At 41.7% G+C, this 254-nt stretch overlaps 1 protein-coding gene across 4 annotated transcripts in view; it reads right to left on the reverse strand.

The window, feature by feature from the left end:
* LOC107664831 (syntaxin-binding protein 6-like) overlaps nt 1–254 on the reverse strand; it is a 10,228-nt gene that overhangs the window by 7,646 nt on the left and 2,328 nt on the right. For all 4 annotated transcript variants that reach the window (XM_016455513.1, XM_016455512.1, XM_016455510.1 and 1 more), the window contains exon 5: nt 84–182. In XM_016455513.1, coding sequence (XP_016310999.1) covers nt 84–182 — 99 coding nt within the window. The remainder of the gene's footprint in view (nt 1–83; nt 183–254) is intronic.

A 254-nucleotide genomic window follows, 5' to 3' on the forward strand; every position in this document is an offset into this window, starting at 1 on the left:
ATCACAACGAATTTGTAAAACACACACACACACACACACACACACACACACACACACACACAAACACACACATTTCTACTTACCTTCACGCTGAGGCCGACCCTGGTTTGCTGTCATACTGTTCTTCATTCTGTTCAAAAAAATCTTGCAGCGGTAGATAACCATATTAACAGAACAAGCATCTGAAATATGGAAAAGAAAGAAAGGAAGGAAGGAGAGAGAGAGAGAGAGAGAGAGAGAGAGAGAGAGAGAGA

This window comes from Sinocyclocheilus anshuiensis, unplaced genomic scaffold (assembly GCF_001515605.1).
Source record: "Sinocyclocheilus anshuiensis isolate Anshui unplaced genomic scaffold, SAMN03320099.WGS_v1.1 scaffold135, whole genome shotgun sequence".
NCBI lineage: Eukaryota > Metazoa > Chordata > Actinopteri > Cypriniformes > Cyprinidae > Sinocyclocheilus > Sinocyclocheilus anshuiensis.